This window comes from Amphiprion ocellaris, chromosome 23, assembly GCF_022539595.1.
Source record: "Amphiprion ocellaris isolate individual 3 ecotype Okinawa chromosome 23, ASM2253959v1, whole genome shotgun sequence".
NCBI classification, from domain to species: Eukaryota; Metazoa; Chordata; class Actinopteri; family Pomacentridae; genus Amphiprion; species Amphiprion ocellaris.
The window spans coordinates 1,121,152-1,145,608 of NC_072788.1; the positions used below are offsets into that span (position 1 = coordinate 1,121,152).

The window sequence follows — 24,457 nt, forward strand, 5'->3', positions numbered from 1 at the left end:
ACTGTAAATCTCTCAGACTCGTTGCACATATAGAATGTGGTGAGAGCAAACAATTTGTATTTTGGTAGATTTAATAACTAGACAAACAGAATAAAGTGATTTTTAAGAAATATCGCAGTTTTAAGCTCAGATCTGATTAGTTTGAGGACTGCTGGAAAAGTGAAAATGTGAGTTTCTGGTACAAAAATGGTGTCAATTTTATCTTATTTTATTAAGATATTATGACTTTCAAACCCACAAAGAGTCATTAATGGCTTCACTGTGCCAAAGAACAATGTTTTTTCCCCCTTTTGTACAAAATCTGGCATAAACTATTTTTGATAACTTTTTGAAATGAGACGTGTAGAAGAATAAAGTGACTGATAAAAATCAAGATTTCAAGCTCAAGGGTGGTTATTTTTCCACACGAATACTTTCAGAGGCTGTCAGAAAGTTGAAAATGTGATATTTCTTTGTTTTTTTTTTCAGTTTCTGGCTGTTAAATGTTAGAATTTTGGTTACATGTTGGAAAGAAAACAGTCCTTTCAAGCCAGCTGGCGGGTTTTTGGTCTTTAAAAATGATCAATAATTATCGATTCTGCCTGGAAGGATTCATTTCATGGAGGTAAACAACGAAGCTCTGCAGACTGGGTGGTATTCAGAGGAACTCTCAATTTGTTCTTCAGATGACAAGAATATAATTGTTCTAAATGACTTAATATTTGTCCAACAATGACTCAAAAATGGTCAAAAACAAATAAAATTGTCCTAAATGACTCAATATTTGTCCAATAATGACCCGAAAATGCTCAAAAATGAACATAATTGTCCAAAATGACTCAACATTTCTCAAATAATGACTCAAAAATTGTCCTAAATCACTCAACTTTGTCCAATAAATGACTCAAAAATGCTCAAAAATGAATATAATTGTCCTAAATGACAGCATTTGTCCAATAATTAAAAAATGGTCAAAAATGAACATAATTGTCCTAAATGACTCAACATTTGTCCAATAATGACTCAAAAATGGTCAAAAACGAATACCTAAATTACTCAACAATGACTCAAAAATGAATAAAATCGTCCCAAATGAATGACAGGAAACATCAAAACTGATTGAACATTTGTTTAAATTGACATACAATTTTCACAACGACAAAAATGCCTAAAATAAATCTAAAATGAGTGATTATGTTTTCGCTGTTTCTTCCTCTTCTAGAAGCAGTAATTTTTGTGTTGTTTTTAAAAAGAAAACACTCGTTTCAAACCTGCAGGTGGGTTTTGGTGCTCAGAGGTCTGAACTCTGAACTACTTTCCTTACATAAGAAACTTTGACTTGTCCGTCTCTCACCTCTCCTTCCTCGCTGGGCGACCCGCTAAAACAGAGAGAGGCTGAAATGGAAAGAGAAAAAAACGAGAAAGCAAATCTAAAGAGAGCTGGTGGTTCACTCAGGGGTCTCTGCTGTCAGTTGGACACTATACAGACGGAGAGAGAGGTGAACGGGAGAAAAGTCCAAAAGAATGATTAGGGAAATATTAGAGGGCTGCAGGAGAAGGAGGTCAGGCGGAGGCTAACTCCACGTTACGGAGGAGGAAGAAGGAGTGAGACGATAAAGCAGCTGAAGTCAGAGGCCTGCTGGGAGCCGCTCTGATAAAGCAAATAAAGACAGAAGACTCCAAAACAAACAGGCTGCAAACACTGCAGCTTTTAGCTGCCTCCGTTTACATCCACACACTTTTCAGGAAGGCCGATTCAAGCTCAGCCACTTTTCCCAAGTCAATTCTGGTCCAGACACTTTGCAGAGGTTAATTCTGGGCCGAGAGTTCATTTTGGGTTCGAGAAAAGCTTCAGCCGCCACCGTTTCCTCTACAGCTACAACACTACTTTCTCTTTTACTTTGACGTGAACTTTTCTATGTGCATTCAGTCACTTGTTCAGTTAACATCAGTGTTTTCAGACACTTTTAAATCACCAAAAAAAAGTCTGACGCACTCACAAATGGAAACTAAGTCGACGTAGTCTTGTTCAAAGTCTGGGATGACTCCAAAAATGTCTAAAATGACTCTACATTTGTCCAATAATGACTCAAGAATTGTCCTAAATAACTAAAATTTGTCCAATGAATGACTCAGAAACGGTCAAAAATGAATATAATTGTCCTAAATGACTCAACATTTGTCCAATAAATGATTCAAAAAATTGTTGAAAATTAATATAATTGTGCTAAATGACTCAGTATTTGTTCAACAATGACTCAAAAATTGTCCTAAATAACTCAACAATTGTCCAAAATTACTCAAAAATGAATATAACTGTCCTAAATAACTAAAATCTGTCCAATAAATGACTCAAAAATGGTCAAAATGAATGTAATTGTCCTAAATGACTCAATATTTGTCCAACAATGATTCAAAAATTAATATAAATGTCCTAAATGAGTCAAAAATGGTCAAAAATGAATAAAATCGCCCCATATGACTTCAAAGTTTTCCAGAATGACAGGAAACATCCAAACTGACTTAACATTTGTCCAAACTGACAAACAACTTTCACAATGACACAAAAATTTTCTCAAATGACAAAATGCCTAAAATTAATCTAAAATGAGTGATTTTGGTTAATTTTCCCAACAGAACTGAACTTCACAAATGAGTCATTAAAAGACGTACAGAAATGTAAAAATATGTTGATTTTTTTATGTTTTTACTGTTATAAAGCCACTAATTTTTTTGTGTGTGTGTGTGTGTGTTTTTTTAAAGAAAACACTCATTTCAAACCTGCTGGTGGGTTTTGGTATTCAGAGGGTTAAACTGCTACAAGATAAAGAGCTGCAAGACAAAAATAAACTATAAATGCATCTGTGGCCCCAAACTATTATTTAACTCTGTGCTGAATGTAATCTGCGGCTCCTCGACAGCCCTGGAACAGGAAGCAGTTGTGAGGTGAAGCCGGTGGAGGTGGATCAGGAAGGGAAGCAGCTCTATCGGGGACTCTACGGAGAGGTCGGCCTGATAACCAGAACAATGACCTGACCCGGTCAACCCACCGAGCATTTCTGTGATTCTACGGCGTTTAAAGTGTGGGAGACCTCAGATGAACTGACCGCTACATGACCATCAGTCGTAAGTACAGAACCCAAGCTCCACCCGACCAATCAGGACGCAGATACACTCTAAAAAAATAACTTAAAGTCTGGTTGAGTTCTCAAGAGTTAGCGGAATTATCTTTTCCTTCAAGCTTTTAACCCTCGTGCTGTCTTCATTTACAGGCACCAAAAATATAGTTTCCTTGTCTGAAAAAAACCCAAAAATTCAGCAAAAAAATTCCCCAAATTTCTGCAAATTCACAAAATCTTCAGGAAGAAAATTCCAATAATTCCTTTAAAGTTTCCCTTTAAAGTTTTATTTTTAAAAAATCCCCCAAATCTGGCAAGAAAATATTTTTTAAAAATGAGTAAAAATCTTCCAAAAAAATCCTAAAAATATCTAAAGTGATTCCATATATATCAGTAAAACTTCTAATATTTTCTTTAAGAACATTCACATAAAAATCAACCAAAATCCAGCAAAAAAAGATTTTTACTCATTTTTTGAAAATATTTACAAGAATTTTCTTACCAATTTGTTTTTTTTGGTTGTTTTTTTTTTTAGGAAGTTTGTAAGGAATTATTGGAATTTTCTTCCTGAAGGTTCTGCAAATTTTCTGAAATTTGGGGAATTTTTTTGCTGATGTTTTGTATTTTTTTCAGACAATGAAATAACATTTTTTGGTGCCTGTAAATGAGGACAACAGGAGGGTTAATGATGTGGTACAATCCAAAAATCCTTCCATTCACCATGCTGTCAAACAGAAGCTGGAAGCAGAACTTTCTACCATCATCTGCAGGAAGGAGGAGTTTATTGTTAACCTCTGGGTGAGCTGCTGACCTGAGAGAGCTTCAGGTCACATCCAGAGGTTATCTGGCAGCTACTGTTAGATAGCTAATGTTAGAGTCATGGCCAATTTATTTGTTAATTTGAACAATTTTTGAGTCATTGCAACCACTGTTCTTAACACTTCGGACAGTTTTGGAGTCACTGTAGTTATTTGTTTCATTTTGGACAAGTCTAAAAAATGATGTTTGGGCTCAACAACCACAAAAAACAAACTAAAAAAATCACACAGTAGTTTGCAAGTAAGTATTAAGTATAAGATTCTGACCTCAAGATGAAGAAAAATGGAGTGATCAAGCCAATTCAATTAAGTTACCTCAACTTCAAATGAGGTTTGAATGAACTAATGCAGAAATGGGAGTTTAAATGACACACAGTATTGAGATGATGCCACTTTATGTCAATCATGAAGATAATGTCTGCAACTTAAATGTCAGTGAATGAGCCGTGTTATCTTCAGCTATGCGGCAGGTTAAGTGCTGGGAATCGGTCCCTGGTTTTTAGAGTGCAGCTCTGTTGCCGTGACCACCAGCTGACCTGTTGTCACGCCGATAAGGCCGGCCACAGACAGGACAGGAAGGTGAGGCAGGGGCCGACAAACACACAACTGACCTCTCCCACACAAATAACTGCTTAACTCATAAATCTGCAGCATATTTTGAGCGGCGGCCGCTTTATTCCACTCAGTGTGTGCAGCAGACAGGTGTATGAATGAATGAATGCAGGTACAGACGGACTCTCTGATCAGATAAGGCTGGTTCAGGGCTCCACCGGCTCCCTGGCACCGATTCTTATCCCCCTGACCTCCTGCTGCACTCTGAGTGTTTCTGCTGTTAGATTGAGACATCAGTCCACATGACGCCCAGCAATCACACTTAGAGGAAAAGCCGGTAAACGAGGGAAAGCAGAGGAAGAGGAGCAAAGAGAGAAGGAGACAATGCATGAAAATGACTGGAAAAACAACAGAGAGGAAAAGACTGAACATTACAGGCTCATTTTCCCATGAAAAACCAGGCAGCACCTCCACCTGACCACAAATATCAGCCATGTTTTATGTACTGCATGCACCTTTAGTATAAATAATGAAGTATGCAAAGTTTTACCTTCATACTATGAATATTTTCAGAGTTACAGACCCTTTTAGAAGAGGTGGGCCCAGATTTCCCATTTTTTAATGGACTTTTTCCATCATCATGTAACCAGAACAGTTTTAAATCCATTCCAAGTGTCACAATCTAAAGACTAAATCTATCTATCTATCTATAGTCTATCTATAGTCCATCTATCTATCTATAGTCTATCTATCTATCTATCTATCTATAGTCTATCTATCTATCTATCTATCTATCTATCTATCTATCTATCTATCTATCTATCTATCTATCTATCTATCTATAGTCTATCTATCTATCTATCTATCTATCTATAGTCTATCTATCTATCTATAATCTATCTATAGTCTATCTATAGTCTATCTATCTATCTATCTATCTATCTATCTATCTATCTATCTATCTATCTATCTATCTATCTATCTATCTATCCATCTATCTATCTATAGTCTATCTCTCTATCTATCTATAGTCTATCTATCTATAGTCTATCTATCTATAGTCTATCTCTCTATCTATCTATAGTCTATCTATCTATCTATCTATCTATCTATAGTCTATCTATCTATCTATCTATAATCTATCTATAGTCTATCTATAGTCTATCTATCTATCTATCTATCTATCTATCTATCTATCTATCTATCTATCTATCTATCTATCTATCTATCTATCCATCTATCTATCTATAGTCTATCTCTCTATCTATCTATAGTCTATCTATCTATAGTCTATCTATCTATAGTCTATCTCTCTATCTATCTATAGTCTATCTATAGTCTATCTATAGTCTATCTATCTATCTATAGTCTATCTATAGTCTATCTATAGTCTATCTATCTATCTATAGTCTATCTATAGTCTATCTATCTATCTATCTATAGTCTATCTATAGTCTATCTATCTATCTATAGTCTATCTAGTCTATCTATAGTCTATCTATCTAGCTATAGTCTATCTATAGTCTATCTATCTATCTATAATCTATCTATCTATCTATAGTCTATCTATAGTCTATCTATCTATCTCCAGTCTATCTATAGTCTATCGATCTAGCTATAGTCTATCTATCTATCTATAGTCTATCTATCTACAGTCTATCTATAGTCTATCTATCTATCTACAGTCTATCTATAGTCTATCTATAGTCTATCTATAGTCTATCTATCTTGTAGTATTTTACAGTATTTAATTTCATTTTAGAAACAGATTTTACATATCTTACCCTGTCCTGATGATTGCATGTAATTTTATTGCCTGTCTGATAACTTGTACAGAACTTTTTTAAACTCATGTTGTTTTCTCTGTGCTGTATAAATAAAGCTGATTTCATCCCTACTGTGTTCTCCCTTGATAACACCAGAATGACAGCAGATTTAACAAAGAATCTAGCTCAGGTTCTATCCTGATCCATTAAAAAATGCTACAACATCCCTACTTTTACTGCATAAATCCAGTATTTCAGATTAATTCTGTGTACTTCAGTAAGTCCTGTTGATTTTTAATTGTTGTGGAACTTCACCGGGTCAAGGCTTTGACTTTGAGAACGTTTCTGGAGCTCATCTATCTCTGCAGCTCTGTTTAGAAAGCTAACGGCTGACGGAGGCCACAGCGAGGTAAGAGGTGAAGAGAAAGTGAAGGATGAGGATGAGGAGGGACAGAGGTGAGGACAGGACAGGACAGGACGAGATAGACGAGGTCAGAGGGATAAAAGGAAGATGGAAAAATGCGCTACCGTCACATTCCTGAGGACTGTGGTCAAGCTGGACCAGCTGCTGTTTGACAGGTCGAGTTCAGACCTGAGCCGGTCCAATATAGGCCATCAACAGAACCACCTCCACCCTCCAACCCTCCGAGTCCTCAGCAGACCCACGAGGAAAGAGGACCAGGATTCTTCATCATTTTCAGTCATTTTGGATAAATTTTACATCATTTGGCGACAACTTTTGAGTCATTGTGCCCTTTTTTTTTTTTTTTTTTTTGTAATTTTGGGACAAGAGTAAAAAATCCTTATCTTGAATTTGGTTTCCAATCAAGCAATTTTAGACAGTTTTTAAATCATTTTGTCCATTTTCTGGTGATTTTGAACAACTATTCAGTCTTTGTGGCCAATTTTGTTGTTATTTTGGGCAATTTTTGAGTCATTGTGGCCATTTTCTTCACATTTTGAGCAGTCTTATGGTCCTTGTGGCCATTGCTTGTATTTTGGACCATTTTTGAGTCATTGTGGTCATTTTTTATTTTGTTTTTGGCATTTTGGACAACTCCAAAATATCCTTAACTTGGTTTTAAATCAACTAAAGCAGAAATTAGAGTTGAACTTAGACACTATTATAGGCTTATTAAATCCTTTTGGACAAACTTTAAATCATTTTGTGGTGATTTTGAACCGCGTTCAAGTCATTGTGACCATTTCTTTGGTCGGGTTCAGACCTGAGCCAGACTGGACTGCAGGTCGAACATCGGACACCAACAGAACCACCTCTGACCCTTCCACTCCTCAGCAGACGGATGAGGAAAGAGGATAAAGACAAATGCAGCGACTCATGGCCAAAGTGCAGAATGTGGAAACGAGGGCGAAAGTTTATGCGAGGAGGAATGAGATGAATGAGTCCAAAGGAAGATGACGGGAGGAGATGGAGTCCTGGCCAGATCCTGAACTCGCCCAGAGACAGAACAAGACATGAATGTGTGAAAACGGAGCGAGGGATGGCGGGTGAAAGAGTGCAGTCAGGTGAAAGTGATACGGCGAGTCAAACGGACGGACAGGGTGGTCTCGGCCTCCCCCCGGACTCCCCTCAGGAGGCTGACACTTCCCTTCATCCGTCTGACCGCTCACAGAAGGGGGGATGAATAGAGGGGTGAAAGAGCGGGATGAGCCGAGGAGAAAGAGGCCGAAGGGAGGATGAGCAGCAGACGGACATCTAAATGCTCGCCCGCCGATCTATTGGGAACACAAACACGATGCAGACAGTTCGCAGCGACACATTCGCAAACTTTCAGGCGTGGAAACTCGTTTTGTGTTCAGACTCGCATAGAAACATGATCCGCTGGGCGTCCGGACGGTCTGAGAGACGCAAAGTGTAGCTACGCAACCACGTTCAGACCATCCAAAGACTCTCTGGAAGCATCCCGTCAGTCCATCTGATTAGTTGAAGCTCCATTTAGTGACAGTAAAACAGCCCCAGTGCTGTAGTTCATTCATACATGACACAGCAAAACACTCAGCTCAGATTCAAGATCCCTCAGAGCTGAGTTTAACAATCAAGTTTTGGACATTTTCAAGTCATTTAAGACAAGTCTGAGGTCAAAATATAAAAAAGTGGGAATCATACTTTCCACATATCAGATTCTACTGATGTTAGAGCCTCAAAAGCTGGTGAAATGAAATTAAAAATGGACTTTTTCCATCATTTCTGAGCCTCATCACTTCATTTGTGATAAATCTGGACCCGCTTCTATGGACTTTAAGGTTCTGTAGATCTGAAAACATTCCTAGTATGAAGATAAAACTTTGCTTCAGGAAATAAAGTTCCTGTAGACAAAGAATCAGTGGAAGGTCTGATTGATTTTCCATGTAAAGATTCTTGTGTCCCCCTATAACCTTCCTTTTATTAAACTCTGTCCTCTGATCCTCCTCACTGCCTCCACCTTCATTTTCTCAGTGTAGTTTCAGGTCATCTTGGCTGCAGACGACCTCTGGATCAAACTCCACAACATAAATCACACACTAAAATGAAAACCCATTTATCTTTATTTCAGGACTGAAACTAAACTTTGGCACGTTTCTGGAACTGAGGAGAAACTGGATATCCTTGATGCTAGCTGCTCAACTCAGCGACGCGGGGGGTAAACAACATTATCGGGACAATATGAATTTGAGGGATAGTTTCCTGAAGCAGTGGATCAGAGTTTCCTGATGGACTGACAGGAAGCCAGCAGCGTTAAGTAGCATGTGCTCTCCAGTCAGGAACAATGAGGTGACAAACAAACCAAGTGAAGGCTTCCTGCTGCAGTGACGGATCGCCTCTGAACAACCTGTTTTTCTAACTGATAGGAGCAGAATTACAGAGAGCCTCTAGCAGCTCCTAGAAGAGGAAACGAACCCTCGTATCTTCAACTAAAACCTCACACTGAAGATGTTTCAGGAACATGTGCAGGGTCAATGTATAATGGAGGGACTTTTAGTATCATAGTTGACATTTTAGTGATATCCAGTCATTTTTTATTTATAACTGACTGTTTCCATAATAATGATTATGGAATTCAAAAAGACACGATCATAACGAACATAAAAACATTAGTTTTTTTTTAACTTTTAATAAAAATGTATGCAGATATATCCCATGGACTTTAGAAGTCCCTCAGTTATAGATTGACCTGGACAAGTTTGGAATCATTCTGGACAATTTTCCAGTCATTTTGGAGAATTTTGGAGTCATTTGGACAATTTTGGAGTTATTTTGGACAATTTTCGGTCATTCTGAACAAATTTTGGGGTCATTTTAGACAACTTTTGAGTCATTTTGGACAATTTTTGAGTCATTTTCAATAGGTTTCATGTCATTTTGGATCTTTTCTCGTCATTTTGAATCATTTTGTGTCTTTCGGATAATTTTTGAGTCATTTAGGACAAATTTCATGTCATTCTGGACTAATTTGCTGCAATTATGGATCATTTTCAAGTCATTCTGGACAGGTCAATATGTGATTGCGGGACTTTTTGCATCACAGTTGACATTTTTTGCTGTTTTCAGACCTAAAATCAACATATATAACCTATAATGAAACACCACATGGCATTTTTACAGAAAGATTCTTCTAAATGTTATGTATACCATTGAGTAAAATTGAAATGAAAGTTACTTATAAAGACGTTGTAGTAAAAAATGACATCATGTGGAGCAGGTCATGTGATCTGGAATTAACACACTTCCTTGAAAGATGTTTTTGTAATGGGGAACTTAGTGGAAACTGATTTCTTGGACACAGATACAGTTTGTTATTTTGTGTTATAAAATAACACAAATGACCTCAGAAAAACACAAAATGACTCAATGAGACACAAAATTATCATAAAAAGAGACAAAACGACAAGAGACACAGAAAATAACTACAAAAAGTTGCAAAATGACCACAGACATACACACAAAATGACCACATAACACCTAAAATTACCACAAATAAACTGAAAACAGCCACAAAAATGCACAAAATGACCACAAACCATCTAAAATTATCACAAAGACTGAAAATGGCCACAAAAAGGCCTAAAATGCCCACAAAATGGAGTGAAAATGACCAAAAAAACAAAAAGTAACAAACAAAATGAGCAGGTCCTGTGATCTGGAATCAACACACTTCCTGGAGAGGTGTTTTTGTAATATGGAACTTAGTGGAAAGTGATTTAATTTGTTATTTTCCATCTAAAATTTGATATATTGCCAAAAAAGAAATATCTGTCATGATTATCTCAACTTAATAAAAAGAACACAATCCAAACTATTTCTGAATCAACTCATTTTAGCATTGTTTATCTCATTAGAAGGTGGTTGTTTCCTACTAGAATACAGTCTTTGGTCGACATTTCATCAACTTTTAAGGCTCTTACATCAAGTAGAATTGGATGTCTAAGTACAGCAAGACGAAAGTCCAATTATTTGCTATTCTGATCTAATATTTGTCTAAAATGAGTAAATATAAACCTAACTGAAACTAAAACTGGCTTAGATTTACTTCGAACTCATGCAAAATCAGCAAAAACATCCGCAAAAAAATACAATTTAGATCAATTATGTGTCCTTAGAAATATTCAATCTAGGCTGGTATTGTGTCTCCATAAAGTTCCTGTAAGTGTATATCTATGGATGGATCCTTATTTCTACTAAAATCCAGTCTTCTGTTGACATTACTGTTCACTGGCTGTGTTCCAGTGGCCACCAGAGCTCTTTAGCAGCGAGGCGTTTGCTTCCGTCCCGTCTGCCCTCCGTCTGACGTCTCGGCGTCCAACCATTACCTCACGAGGAGGCTTCCCCTTCGCCGTCCAAAAGCAACATGTCACAGCATGACAAGCACTCGCCTCGTCCCGCTCTGTGAGAGCGCAGATTGACCGGCGTGGCCAGCAGCGATTATCTGGTGACAGCATCGCAGATTCTCCCCCTCAGCTGCCCCTGGAGCTAATAGACAGGCTAAGGGATGAGAGGAGGCCCAGTGGGAGATGGAAACCTCCATTTCACCTCCTGGTAACCCAGACTAACGAGGAGGAGGAGGCTGGAAAAAGAGAAGGAACCGTGGAAAGAGATGCCATCATTTTCTCTTCCTTCTGTTCTGTTGTTCTTTACAAACTGCTGAGTTTGAGCGATGCAGGACAGAACTGCTCTCTCATACCTCCAGTGGAGTTTTTCTACATCTATTATCATTACTTTGGCATGTTTTGCCTTCTTCAGCATTAAAGCCACAAACTATCTGAATGACAAACTGTAACGAGCAGGACGCCTTTCCAAACCAGAAAGCCTTCATCTCCAGAGAGCTCTTTGTTTCAACAGCGTTCCATCCACCAGCAGATATTACAGCAAAAAGTAGGAGAATAAGAAGAACAAATAACTGGAACCTTGTCTGGCCAGTCTGACCACACATCAACTTCTACAAAAGCTGGAGAAATGTCGACCAAAGACTGGATTTTAGTAGAAATATGGATCCATCCATTTCTAGACACTTACAGGAACTTAATGGAGACATAATACCACTTCTCTTTTGAATATTTTGCTCTTTTTTTCCAATTTTTAAGGTCAAATAATTAATAACAGATTTATTCAAGACAAAAAAGGTGGCAAACTTCTACAAGATGGGGGGTTAAAGTACCAAAGAAAAAGTTACGTAATTACATCTTAGGTCAATCTGGACAAATTTTCAATGATTTTGGAGAAAATTTGAACCCTTTGGGACACATTTTATGTAATTTCAACAATTTTTTTAGTCATTATGGAGAAATCTGATCCATTTTTTTAACAAATTTTGAAGCTAATTTAGATAGTTTTCTCAATAGTTTTGAACAAGTTTCAGGGTTTCAGTCATGGTTGACAATTTCCAGTTATTTTGAACAATGGATGGAGCTCAACAACTAGCTCCTCTGTTCACTGTTTTTGAGCCATGCTGCACTTATTTGATTCATCCAGTAGATTTGAGTTTCCTTTCAGGATCATTTTGGACAATTTTTTTAAAGACATTCAAATAAATTTAAGCTATCATGAAGAAATTTTATCCATTTTTGATCAATTCTGAAGCCATTTTAGACAATTTTCTCAATCATTTTGAACAAGTTTCCAGGTTTCAGTCATTTTTTGACAAGTTTTGAGTCAATTTTTCAATTATTTTGAAGAAACAAACTCTTCTGGACAAATTTTATGTAACTTTCATCAAGTTTTTAGTTATTTTGGAGAAATCTGATCCATTTTTTTAAACCAATTTTGAAGCCAATTTAGACAATTTTCTCAATAATTTTCAACAAGTTTCAGGGTTTTATTGATCCAGTAGGTTTGATTTTCCTCTCAGTCTCTGTGTTGAAACACTGCCTGCAGTTCAACCTGAAAACTTAGAATTTTTCTTTGTTGGTCACAGCTGAGTCGGTCATGGAGAATGAACTGGAACCAGGAGGGAAGAAGGTTTAATTTTTTACAGGATCTAGTTATGGTTTAAATGGTTTTATTTTGGTAAATCTTTACCTGAGACTCATTGAATAAAGTCATTAAGATGAAATTTCACAACTTTAAACTCAAATTTGGTTATTCTTTTCCCAACCGAGCTGCACGTCACACATAATTCATTGAAGGCCGGACAGAAAGTTGAGAATCTGACAAATATTTCGGTTTTTACAGATTCTGGTTCTGGTAAATGGTGTAATTTCTAAAAAGAAAACATGCCGGCTTGTTTTGGGTGGAACAGCAGATAGAAATAAAAACACTGGTGGAAAATGGGAAGAATCAAGAAGTAGTTAAAGGTGATGAACCTCAAGAGGTGAAAAGATGACAGCTGAGAAAAACAGCTGTAGACGAGATGAATGGAGGAATCTGAGTGTTTGTGGTCGACCAGAGGAATGAACCGACCAATGACGGCGCTGGGCCGAAGGAGGAGGACGGGGGACGAGTGGAACCCAACTGTTGCAAGCGTTTTTCTGGGGGGACGCCACACCGCCCACCCACAGCAGGGCCAGCCAAAGGTTTGAAGGAACCGCAGACTTCTGAACGTTCTAAATATAGCAGATTGATAGGATCTGTGGAAAAGGGCAGCGCACACGAACACAATCAGCCTCCTACGCTCAGCAGATTATTTAGCAACGCTAGAGAACAGGAGAACGCTGCTGACAGCTCCCATCAGCCTCGTACCGTGAATCAGCCCTTCTGCTCACATAGTTTGCCTTAAAAGTGGAAATTCTGGCTCTGCTGCTTTGTTTGTGGGGGGCTGGAGGCTAAAAACTACAGTTCAGGGAAACAAACCGTTAAATAGATCCGTTCAAATCTACAGAGTTCATGAAAACATGTTTAGCAGCAAAGCTAGCCTCATATGGTGGTAAATATCAACATGGAAGAAGTTTGGAACTTTGAAAATATAATAACAACATATAGACACCAAAGAACACCAGTTTCTGTTTCCTACCAATGAGTCCACATTTCAAAATCGGAACAAAAATGGAACAAAAATGAGGAAAAAAGAAAAATGGGACAAATAAGTAAAGAAAAAAAAAACTGACAAAACAACTTGAAAGAGACAAAACTGTCGCAAAAAGACACAAAACAACATATACCAAGACATAAAAAGAGGGAAATAAGACTTGAAATAACACAAAATGTCAAAAGCAAGACACAAAGAAACACAACACAACACAAATCAATGGAAATGAGATAGAAAATAACACAAGCATGACATAAAATGACCAAAACTGGACACAAAATGACAACAAATAAGACACAAAAAACCTAAATGAGACATAAAATGAGGAAGACGAGACGCAAAACACAAACAGGACAAAAACCAAGAAAAAAAGACAAAAGAAACAAGACCCAAGACTGTCTAAATGACATGAAACAACACAAAACAAAATGATAAAAATGTGACAAAAAGTAACAAAAACTAGACACAAGACTATAAAAATGAGACAGAAAACAACACAAACATGACACCAAATGACCAAAACAGGACACTGAATGTCAAAAGCAAGACATGAACAAGAAAGACACACACAGGACCACAAACTTTGCACACATGACTACAGTAAATATAAACCCCTAAGTTCTTCAGGTGTTGGAACCTCATCTGGTCAAACTTACATCAGATCCTCCTGATGTTAGAGACTTAAAAGTTGGTGAAATGTTGAACAAAGATGCAGCAGTTACCGGTGTTGAAGTTTTCTCCTCCGTAATAGTTTTTGTTTGAGTTGTTTACACTTTGCACATTGATAAATTCTATAACTGAGCTTTATGTGCAGTGCTTATGCCTATATTGCTGCAATGTGTCGGGTTAGCTGGTCAGCTGAAAGGAGTTATTTACTAAAGTCTGGCAGCACTTTGTCACAATTATGAAGTCGAACCATAAATGTTTGGACAAGGCAGTTCTCATGGTCTCTTTCTGGGTGTTTTAACGTCAGAAACTATCACTACTGTCTTTATGTTACACATAAAATCAAACTAATCTGAACAAATCTACCCCGGATCTCATCAGGATCAGCTGGTTCTTCATCTACAGAAATTTTATTTAATGAAGCAAAGTTCTACCTTCAGACTGGGACTATTTCCAGAGTTACAGGGTCCTTGAGGTCCATAGAGTTTGGTCCAGATTTATCACTTTTTAATGGACTTTTTCTATCATTTCTGAGCCTCACAATTTCAGCAGGACGCACGACCATTTTTTTCCCTTTTTGAGGTTATTTTGTTTCTCATTTTGATCATTTTGTGTCTCTTTCTGTTCACTTTAGGTCTCATTTAAATTTAATTTATTTGTAAATGTCCCATTTTGATTGTTGCTTCATTTTAGTTGAAATATTTTGATTATTTTCTTCACTTTTTGTATAAAATGAGACATAAAATGACAAAAAGTCACAAAATGACAAAAACAAGACACAAAACAATAAAAATAAAGCACGAAATAACCCCTAAAATACAAAATTGACACCACAAACACAAACAGAACAAAAAAAAAACAGGAAAAAAGACAAAAGGAACGAAATCCAAAACGGTCTAAGAGTCCCGTGACACAAGACAAACAAGACAAAACAATGAAAATGAGAAGGAAAGTAACAAAAATGAGAGACAAAACGACCGACCAGATCAATTTTACATCCACTCCAGGTGTGACAATCTAAAGACTAAATCTGATTTCTGTGAATTTTTTTCTATCTCTGAGAATCAAAATTATGGGATGTATTGTCCCTTCTGTGCCGTCATACTATTAAAACTCTCAGAGGGAATTAGCATTTCTGAGCGTCATAACTTCATCAGTAGAAGGGAGATCTGACATTTCATGTGCAGTAGATGAAACTTCTTTTAGAATCTAAAGGCAGGGCAAGTTTATTTGCATAGAACCCTTCATGTCCCAGAGGGTTCGAAGTGCTTTATATACAACATTAAGAGCGTTACAGCGAGCTGCAGATAGTTAAACAACACTGTGCAGATTTCATTCATAGGCTCAAGAGAAAAGAAATGTTTTTATCTTGGATTTAACCCTCATGTCGCCCTGCGGGTCAAACTGACCCATTTTAAAGTTTGAAAATGTGGAAAAAAATTATATTTTCACAGTGAAAACTTCCACATTTTTGGGAAATTTTTGAACATTTTTTTGGTGGAACAAAAGAAATGTTAAAAAAAAAAAAATGTTTCGCTGGATTTTAGCAGATTTTTTTCTGAATGTTCTTAAAGAAACTATTACAAGTTTTACTGATATATATGGAATCATTTTAGATATTTTTAGGATTTTTTTGAAAGATTTTTTTTCATTTTTTAAAAACATTTACAATTTTTATTTTTTGCATTTTTAAATTTTTTTATTTCTTGCCAAATTTAGGTATTACTTTTTTAAATAAAATGTTCAGGGAAACTTTTAAGGAATTTTTAGAATTTTCTTCCTGAAGATTTTGCAATTTTTATGAATTTGGGGATTTTTTTTGCAAAATTTTGGGATTTTTTTTACACGAAGGAACAATATTTTTTGCTGCCCGTAAATGAGGACAACAGGAGAGTTAAAGGTGTCTACATTTGGTGAAAGTTTAATCTCCACTGGCAGTTTGTTCCAGAACAGCTAAATGCTGCTTCTCCATGTTTAGTCCGGACTCTGGCCTGGACGAGACCTCAGTCTTTGGATCTAAGAGTCCTGCTGGGTTCTTATTCTCTGAACAGATCAGATGCATTCTGGGATTTGTAAACGATCAGTAGGGTTTTAAAATCTATTCTGTGAGTGACTGGAAGCCGGCGTAGAGATTTTAGGTGTGTGATGTGTTCAGATGTCTTAGTCCTGGAGGAATCCAGTTGGGTTCTATTTCCTCCCTGATGATGAGACTCTCCACAGACATCCGGTGGTTAAACTCTAACTAAACCATTTTTTCTGTTTTATTAAAAGCAGGTTGGTGGTCCGGAGCGTGACGCAGGTCCGGACTGTGTGTTTAGTGTTTGGTATTGAGTGTTTGTCTGTGAGTGAGAGTCCCGTCCAGGCGCTGTCCCAGGACCCCGGAACCTTCCACAACACCGGGACCCGACCACACAACAAACGGCGCCGTCAGCGTGATTTATCGACCATTCAGCCGGCGCCTCACAAAGACGAACACGTATGTATGAGCACGTATGAAACACGGAGCGGCTCGAAATGATGCGCTCCTCGGGGCAGATGTTGGACTCCGACTCTGGATGGGAACCAGAGACAAAGAAGAACGGCGGCACAAAGACAAAGAGGAGGACGGAGATGAAGGACGAGGACGATGGGGGGAGCCGGAGTAAACATCGATGCCGCATGAATGCAATTTTTTCCTTCTCCCCGTCTTCCCCCCTTCCTTCAGAGAGAACAAGAGGCACTGCATCATCCCGACAGCCGCAGAAAGAGAAGAGAGGAGGCAGAAAGAGGGATTGTGACGGAGGGATAAAGGGCTATCCATCTCCGTCCGTCACCTCATTCATCGTCTCCGCTCCGTCCTGCCGGCCCATCCGTCATCCGCTGTCACACGGACACACAACTCTGCACAACAACAAACATCAAAGCGGGGCACACACTCGCTCTCCGCCCTGCTTCACACAGTCACAGCAACGCTCACTTTCACACACTTTTTCGCGGCGGCAACGGCGGCGAGAATCGCACGGTCGGCCAGAAAAGCCACACAAACTCGGCCTCTCCGCCCCGTTTCACACATTCAGCGCCGATGACAGACACACAAACACGCCAAAGAAAGAAGACGCTCGGAAACGGCGGCGGCGGAGGGCGACATCGACACACAAACACTCGCTGGCTCCGCCCAACATCCTGGGTTCTCACTGGAGCCGTCCAGTTCTGTCTGACCCGTTCTGCTCGCTGCTTTCCCAGGACCCCAAACACACAACCGCTTCTCAACATCCGGCCTGAGGACCCGTTTCATCCCCCCGGAAACTGGTGTCATCGAACGCAACATGATTCAGCTCTAGAAGTTAAAAACAGCCATTTCATAAACCACAACAAAGTTTCTAATATATCAGTAACTAACTTCACAAAGATAATCTGGTCTGTAAAGAAGAAGCTAAATAAATAAATAAATGTTTAATAGTGAGTGAAATCATTGGACCCAAAGATGTACCCAACAAGTTCTCAACATCTGTCCCGAGGACCCGTGTCGTCCCCCAGGAAACTGGAAACCAGTGTCATCAAACACAACACATTTCAGCTCTAAAAGTTAAAAACTGTCATTCTTAAACTATGAAAATCCACAACAAAGCTTCTAATATAGGAGCAACAAACAACAACAAACTTCATGAATCTGGTTTCTAAAGATGAAGCCAAAGAAATAAAAGTTTTATAGTGACTGAAATCATTGGACCCAAAGATGCACCCAACTGTTTCTCAACATCCGGCCCAAGGACCCATTACGTTGCCCTGGTAACCGATGTCATCGAACGCAACACGATTCAGGACATTTTAGTTAAAAAGTGTAATTTTTAAACCACCAAACTCCACAATAAAGCACATTACTGTTCCAATCTAGAAGGTTCTGTATAGTTTCTGCTTTATTCATCTTCACTGCTGCTGCTGAGGCTCATAGAAAACAACTAAAGTCACAAAACAACAACAAATGTCACTTCATGAATCTGGTTTGTAAAGAAGAAGTTAAAGGTTTAAATATCAGTTTAATAACGACTGAAATCATTGAACCCAAAGATGAGCCCAACTGGTTCTCAACATCTAAACACAACAAGCATTTCATATTCATAACAAATCTGACCCCATAAAAGCAACCTGGTTTATAAAGAAGCTGCTCACAGCCGTCTTTAAAGAAGATGCACCAGCGATTTATGGAGGTAATTTTCATGTATTTGTATTTCATGCATTTTATGTAAAGTAAAAATTAAAGGTTTCATTCATTCTATATTTGACTCAAAATTAAGTTCTGTGAAATATTGTATCTGAATTGTGAGAATTTCATGTTTTGTTATGTCTTTCAAGAGGACAGAATCCAGAAAAGTCACCAAACCAGAAAGACAAATGAGATTCAATCAGAAAACAACTTCACTTAAACTACAGCATGAACTTTTTATCATGTTTTTGAACATTTCTTGCAGTAAATCTTCACCTTTAGCTTTTCTTTAAGGACATTTGTGCCGACATTAGAGAGTTAAGACTCTCTAATGTCTCTAATGAGTTAAAAACAGGAGGGTTAGGTGATATTTTACCAGGATTGTCAAGCTTAGGTGTCTTAAAATAAGCCAAACATACTAAAAAAATAGCGGCTTTTCACTCAAAAATAGATTTTGCTTTCATGTAACCTCCTAATTTGAGATGTATTAAACTTACTTTAAGTTTTTTTGTAAAATTCAACTCAAAACAAGATAATGTCAAGATTGTTTGATTTAACAAGATATTTAAGATGCATTGTATTAAAACAAGTCCCTCCATCTGCTGAAATGTCTCTTGTTAAGTGAGTTTATCTTAAATCAAGTGTGATGAGACATTTGGACTAAAAATAAGACAAACAGACTTGGTCAGATTTAGAGTTTTTGCAGTGCAACAGATAAGACAGAAGTGGAGATAAGAAAAACTGTGTGAGAGTGTTTGAGAAGAGAGAATAAAAAGTAGAAGGTACAAAACCAAAACCCAAACGAAGGAGGAGGATGAGGGGAGGAAAGCCTCGGGGGTGTGTGAGGGGAGGATGAAAAGGACGAAGGGGGGAGGAGGAGGCAGAAAAAAGATAGTGGGGAGGAAAAAAAAACACAAGACAGAGAGAGCAAATGAAGGAGAGAGGACCACGAGGAGACAAAGACCTACTTGTCTCAAGTCACTGAAGGCCAGAAGCAACGTGTCACCCTGGAAGCCTGCGACCGGCCCGGCTCTGGCAAAACCTGTGGGAAAATACAAACCCACCCCCCCAGTCCACCCCCGGAGAGAGGGAAGAGAGGAGGAGGAGGAGAAGAAGAGGGTGAAAAAGGGAAGAATAAAGGACCTGGTCAGATTCGCTATGCATCGGGACAGATTGGCAGACAAATGACAGCCTGGGGAGGAGGAGGAAGGGTGTTAGAGTCATGTCGCCGGGTCTGGCTGAGAAACAGCCGGCTCGTCAATGAGAGTGTGTGTTAGTGGATGCGAAAGAGCACAGGGTTGGAGTGGAGCTCACTGCAGCCTGGCCTCCACCGACTGACCTTCACACGCAACCAAACGTATCATTTACTGCAAGTTCATCTAGAAATAAACACAGTCTTATAGTAAAGACGTCTGGATTGAAGGTCAATGTAAAGACGATGAACTAGCAGCTACACCTTCATCTAGAAGAGCAGAGACGAATGACGAACCAGTAGTTTTAATCACATTCACACTATTAAACCCTCGTCTTGTCCTGCGAGTCAAACTGACCCGTTTTAAAGTTTGAAAATATGGAAAAAAAATCTATTTTCACAGTGAAAATTCTGATGTCCACATTTTCAACAATTTTGGGAAATCTCTGAACATTTTTGGTGGAAAAAAAGAAATGATAAAAATGTTTCTTTAAGAACATTTACATAAAAATCAACCAAAATCCACCAAGTTTTACTGATATATATGGAATCACTTCAGATATTTTCAGGATTTTTTTGGAAGATTTTTCCTCATTTTTAAAAAATATTTACAAGAATTTTTTTTTGCCTTTTTTTTTTTTTTTTAAAGAAATTTTTTCAGGAATTATTGGAATTTTCTTCCTGAAGGTTTTTCAAATTTCCAGATTTTTTTTTTGCTGAAATTTTGGATTTTTTTTCAAGGAAACAATATTTTTTGGTGCCTGTAAATGTTTAAAAGTTTGAAAATGTGGGGGGAAAAAAACATATTTTCACAGTGAAATTTCTGATGTCCATATTTTTAACATTTTTGGGAAATCTCTGAACGTTTTTTGGTGGAAAAAATAAATGTTAAAAATGTTTCTTAAGAACATTCACATAAAAATCAAACAAAATCCAGCAAATTTCGCTGGATTTTGTTTGTTTTTTTTATGTGAATGTTCTTAAAGAAAATATCAGAAGTTTTACTGATATATATATATATATATATATATATATATATATATATATATATATATATATATATATATATATATATATATATATATACACAAAAAAATCATATGAGGTATTTTTAGGTTTTTTTGGAAGATTTTTACTCATTTTTTGAAAATATTTACAAGAATTTTCTTGCCAAAGTTGGGTGACATTTTAAAATATAACTTTTAAGGGAAACTTTTAGGGAACTATTGGAATTTTCTTCCTAAAGGTTTTGCAAATTTAAAGTTTGAAAATGTAGCAAAACATTTTTTGAGGCTCTAACATCAGTAGAATTTGATGTGTTCCAGGTTAAAGGTAATCTTTGTTATCCCCAATAGGCCTTTTGTCCGACACCACATCGGTACACAATTTCACCACACTCTAAAATAGATTAAAGATCCAAAGACCCAAGATGTGTGGCAAATATGGTATAACAAAGAGTTGTCAGATCTTCTGACTTGAACCTTGTCAAAAATTACTTAAAATAACTTGAAATGTGTCCATAATTGGTCAATAATGTCCAAAAACAACAATACTTAATAATTATTTCCCTTGTCAAGTAGAAAATAGTGCAAAATTATCAAATGAGGGTGCTCCTGTGTTCCAAGAAAGTTAGTGTCTATAAATGGATGGATCCATATTTCTACTAAAATCCAGTCTTTGGTCCACATTTCACCAACTGTTGAGGCTCTAACATCAGTAGAATCTGATGTGTTAAAGTTTGACCAGACAAGGTTCCAGATTGTAGATATTTAGACTAAATGTTGACTCATTGAACTCATTTCCTGTAAGCGTCCTTATAAATGGACGGATCCATATTTCCTAATTGAGAACGAGGTAACTGTAGTCGACTATTATGACTAGTTGTCACAATCTTTTAACTACGTCTTTGAAGCTTCTCCTCTATTTTCTGGGTTAGAAAAGGTTCCTGGTTGGTTAAAAGGTTGGTTAAATCAAACGGCTAGAAACTTATTTGAATGACTGCCTGTGGACGTGGGAGGTTTTTAGGTGGTATTTCGAGGTGTTTTGCTGGTCTGAGAACAGTGGAGTTGGACGGTTTTGCGGGGCGACGCCTGGTTGCCGGTCGGGGTCGGCCGGAGTGTGAGCTGGGGTCCTGGCGTCAGTTGGCCCCCGAAAACAAGCCGGCTGGTATTCTGAGCGAGGGAGTGGAGAAAAGAGGAGTGTAGCGGAGGGAGCAGCTAATCTCTGAAACACAAGGCCATACACTCCACAGCAGCGATTACACGCCTGCCATCCAGACTGACCCCGAACACACCGCACAGGAGCACTCACACCGGCCTGCTGCTGAACCCTGGAGAGAAGAAACCTCCAGAAGAAGACCTCCATGTTCCACTTGAAGAACCTTAACTAGTTCTAAAACAAGTCCTCCATGCTTCAGTTTACTGTAGACGAGGGGTGTCCAACATGCGGCCCGTGGGCCAAAAGCGGTCCTCCAGAGGGTCCAATCCGGTCCTCAAAGTGTAAAAATTCCAGAGAAGACATTAACTGCAGATTGTAAATTAGTAAAGCTATAAATTTAAAATCATTTCTAGACCATGACAAGTTGTTTGGATCAGAAAGTAAAATACTAGATTGTTCATTGTTCTTTTGGCATTTTGTGGTTCACTTTATTCGTTGTTTTCTGTCTCGTTTTTGTTGTTTTGCATCTCATTTTTGGCATATTTTGTCTTGTTTTTTGTCCTTTCTTTTGGTCCAACTTTTGTAGTTTGTCTCATGTTTTTGTCGTTTTGTGTTTCGTTTTTGTCTCGTTTGTGTCATTTGTCCATTTTCTTGTCACTTTGTAACTTTTTTGTCAAATTTTTTGTCTCTTTTTCTGTCTTTTATTATTAGTATTTAAATGAGCAGGAAATGTCATTATTTTACATAAATTTGCCAATAATTTAAAAGACAAATTATGTATATTAAGAATTTTAAAATGGTCAGTATTTATTATTGTTAAGTTAAATGTTTTTTTACAGATTGTTTTTTGTCCAGTTTTGATGAATTACAGATAAGAAAAATTATTCATTTAAATGTTGGATATAAAAAAAAATCTTTACTTTTACAGTTATTTGTTCTTTAATATTTGACTGTGAAAATGACTGTTTTAATATATTTTCACAGGATATTGATTGCATTTTCCCTGTTTTTATAGTTTTTGAACATGAACTGTTTTTAATTTAAGTTTTTATTCATTTTTCAATTTTTCTTCCTGTATTTTTTTCTTCTTATTCGCGTTTTTCTTCAGTAATCTGTAGTTTTCAACTTGTCTCCATTATTTCTCCTCTCCTTTTCTTTTCCTCTCCACTGATCGTATTCATCCATCTGAACCTCCCTTTTTCCTTTTTATCCTCCACAATCCTGGAATTCCTGCCTTTATTCCATCTCTAATCCCTCTTCCTTCACTTCCTTTCCCTTTAAGTCGTGTATTCTACTCTCTCCTCTGGCCTTTCTGTGCTTTTATTAATTTCTCTCCTCGTTGCTTTAATCCCATTTTCTCTGGCCTCTCGTCCTCTTTCATCCTAATCTGCTCTGACCTTTTATTTCTTTAATCCCTCCAAGTTCACCTTCTGGGGAATTTCTCTCCGTCCGACTCTTTTCCTTTATTCTGTCACTGATTCTACTCCACTCTCCCCATGTCTCTCTCCTTCTATCGCATTTATCCAGCGTTCTGATTCATTTTACTGCATTTTTAAGATTTTAAAGGTTAAAATTAAAGAGTTCTGTTTATAACTTTATGTTATAGTTTAACTGATTAAATATGTATTAACCAGGCGGAAGCTGCACCAGGTGGATGTAGGACCTGGTCGGGTCGTTTTGTAGTTTTTTGTAATTTCTTTGTCTCGTTTTTGTCATTTTGTGTTTCCTTTTTGGTGGTTTGTATCATTTTTTTGCCTCATTTTTGCCATGTTGTGTCTGTCTCGCCTGTGTGATTTTGTCTCATGTTGTGATTGTTTGTGTCTCCTGTGGGACCAGTAAATCTAAAATCTGTCCTGTAAACTTTGCGTCCTCTGATCTTTGCCGTGTTTCTGCCCCAGATAAGCAGCTGCTAACCTCCTAACCCCTCGGCAGCACTGCATGCATGTCACTGCCGATCAGCGCGACCCGAGCCGTGACTCTAAGAACCCCGATGGTGGAAGAACCGAGCCAACGACGCCTCTTTCATCCCCCAAACTCAGGAATCAGGGAAGGACGGGGGAGGAGGATGAAAAGAGGAGAAAAAAATCTGAGAAAAGAACCAAAGAAGGAAACAGAAAGAAAAGAGACGGCGGATGAAAAACCTCCTCAGAGAACAGAAGATGCTCTCCTCTAACCGGGGAATCGGTTGTTCCATAGCGCCCCCTGTGCTCCCAGATGCAAACTGCAAACTTTACAGACTGGTTTTATTCTGATTCAGGTCTGTGGCTGAATTTAGAGGAAAATTTACACTAAAAACAATAATTAATGACAACGAGACCCACAACTTCATTCATGGTGGCAAGAAAACCAAATTTACAGAAATTAAATTGTCTATATCACAAACTTACTGAAAGGTTTTCTGTGTCAAACTTTACTCTCCTGTTGTCCTCATTTACAGGCACCAAAAAATATTGTTTCCTTGTCTGGAAATAATACAAAAATTCTGTAAAAAAAATTCCCCAAACTTCTGAAAATTTGCAAAACTTTCAGAAAGAAAATTCCAATAATTCCTTAAACATTTCCCAG

The 24,457-nt window shown here is 37.7% G+C and overlaps 1 protein-coding gene across 3 annotated transcripts in view; it reads right to left on the reverse strand.

Moving 5' to 3' along the window:
- The window catches only part of exoc6b (exocyst complex component 6B), a 121,254-nt gene that overhangs the window by 16,659 nt on the left and 80,138 nt on the right, over positions 1 to 24,457 (reverse strand). For all 3 annotated transcript variants that reach the window (XR_008600536.1, XM_023297830.3, XM_023297832.3), the window contains one exon: positions 19,512 to 19,585. Coding sequence is in view for 2 of the 3 variants with exons in the window: in XM_023297830.3 (XP_023153598.1) it covers positions 19,512 to 19,585 (74 nt within the window). In the remaining variant the exon portion in view is untranslated. The remainder of the gene's footprint in view (positions 1 to 19,511; positions 19,586 to 24,457) is intronic.